Genomic DNA, 1,904 nt, shown 5'->3' with positions numbered 1-1,904 from the left:
GGGCCCCTGCCACCCAGGCCGGGGGAGGAGTGGGCTTTCGAGAGGCCCTGCTGGTTCACCTTGTCTGTTTCTTTCCAGATACAATGAGGTCAAGAAGAAAATGGATCCCGGCTTCCCCAAGCTCATCGCAGACGCCTGGAACGCCATCCCCGACAACCTGGATGCCGTTGTGGACCTGCAGGGCAGTGGTGAGCCACCCGGGCCTCTGTCCGCTTTCTAGGACTCCCCACCCCTAGCCAGGGCCCAGCGCCTCGCAAGCACACACTCCCTCATTGTGCCTGGCAGGCATGCGGCGCCGGGAAAACAAACCAGCCCCTTCAGCCCTGGGCTGGGACGGCATCCAGACCCCTGACCTCTGCTCCCTCGGCCTGGCTCCAGGAAGTAAGGCCCAGAAAGGCTCCTCACAGCTGCAGGGCCCGGAGCCAGGGCCGGAGAGGGCGGGAGGCCTGGAGCGGGGAGGGAAGGAGGGACACGGGCTCCTTGCCCTGGATTCATTCTGGGGTTTGGTCCAGGCCCTTTTTCGTCCTGCAGGAGGCCTCGTTTGTGGCCGCCTCCCATTAGCAGAAGGATGGCTCCGTTTGAGACAAGGCAAACTTTGTCACGCTCTGTCGCTCATGCGGCAGAGATGCCCGCTCAGCCCGGTTTGCCCTGGTTCCTTGCTGAATAAAACACCAGCATCGGCAAGGGACAGGATTTGGAGCTGGAAAACAGTATTCCTGGGGAGGCTTCTATGAACTCTCCAGGGCTCTAGAAATGAGTCCAATTTGGCTTTTTAGAGATTTCAATTAAACTCCACAGAGTTTTTTTTTGACTGCCTGTTGTATGCTGAGCACAGAGCCTGGACCTCCAGTGGCTAACAGTCTTACACGTGCAAAAAAAGGCAGTGCCCAATCAGGTGCTAGATTAAGGATCATCTTCAACAGTAAACATCTATTAAGCACCTATTATGTGCTGGGTATTTTTTTAAAAAGTCAATGAGATCATGTGTATCAGGAGCCACAAATTCTAAATTCTCTAGGGGCCAGGCAGGTAGCACAAATGAATGAAACGGGCAGTGGCAGACAATAGGGAAGGGAGGGGTCTGTGGTGGACCAGAGGGCACATGGCTCATTTACAGGGGCCAGGTGCTTCTCAGTTTCTGCTGATTACTGGCCCGAAAGAAGGAGGGTGCTGTGTTGTTAAATATTCTAGTTGTTTTTAAAAGGAGCCAGAAATCTGTATTTTCATGTGACTTTTCCAGACGTTTACATGGTGGCAACTTATTCAGATTTAAAGACAAACAAAACAAAACAAAACAACTTGTGTGAGCCAAGTAAAACCCATCTGTGGGCTTCATAGGGCTGTTTTGCCACCTCTGATATATAGAAAGTACTTAGTTTGGTGCTTGTGCTAACTGGGGGTGGGGGGGATTATTATTATTATTAACAGCATGTATTATCTAATTTAATCCTCACCACAAACCCTAAGAGTTTGGTGTCTTTATCCTCATCTTAGAGGTGAGCTAACAGGGACTAAGAGAGCTTATTTCCACAGCATTTCTCTCCTCCAGTCCCAGAGAGGTCTCTTTTTGTCTAATACATGGACTGTCACACTAGAAAAAAAATTTTTTCCCTGGGACCACGGTGTTTTATTAAAACAAAACAATCCTTTCTAATTTATTATTTTTATTGTTTTCTGTGCATGAGTTATATGCAGTGCAATCCACGTTTTTAGAATTAAATTGCCAATATTAATGGTAACAATAAGAACATCAACAAGTATTAATAAGATTTTCACAAACCAACTGCAGGGTTTTGCTTCACACGGCCCCGGGCTCAAAACTAGCCTGAGTTACATACAACTCACATGGCAGTCAGTGTGTTAAAAGCTTCTCCCTTATGCCATGCAGACATTCAAAGCTCCTA

General features: G+C 48.7%; 1 protein-coding gene across 1 annotated transcript in view; it reads left to right on the top strand.

Moving 5' to 3' along the window:
• The window catches only part of MMP2 (matrix metallopeptidase 2), a 28,090-nt gene extending 27,529 nt beyond the window's left edge, over positions 1-561 (top strand). The window contains exons 12-14 of the mRNA XM_012652656.1: positions 79-188; positions 286-437; positions 532-561. Coding sequence (XP_012508110.1) covers positions 79-188; positions 286-437; positions 532-561 — 292 coding nt within the window. The remainder of the gene's footprint in view (positions 1-78; positions 189-285; positions 438-531) is intronic.
• The last annotated feature ends 1,343 nt before the right edge of the window (positions 562-1,904 follow it).

This window comes from Propithecus coquereli, unplaced genomic scaffold (genome assembly GCF_000956105.1).
Source record: "Propithecus coquereli isolate 6110/MARCELLA unplaced genomic scaffold, Pcoq_1.0 Scaffold395, whole genome shotgun sequence".
Classification (NCBI taxonomy): domain Eukaryota; kingdom Metazoa; phylum Chordata; class Mammalia; order Primates; family Indriidae; genus Propithecus; species Propithecus coquereli.
This window is presented reverse-complemented; position numbering and strand designations above follow the sequence as displayed.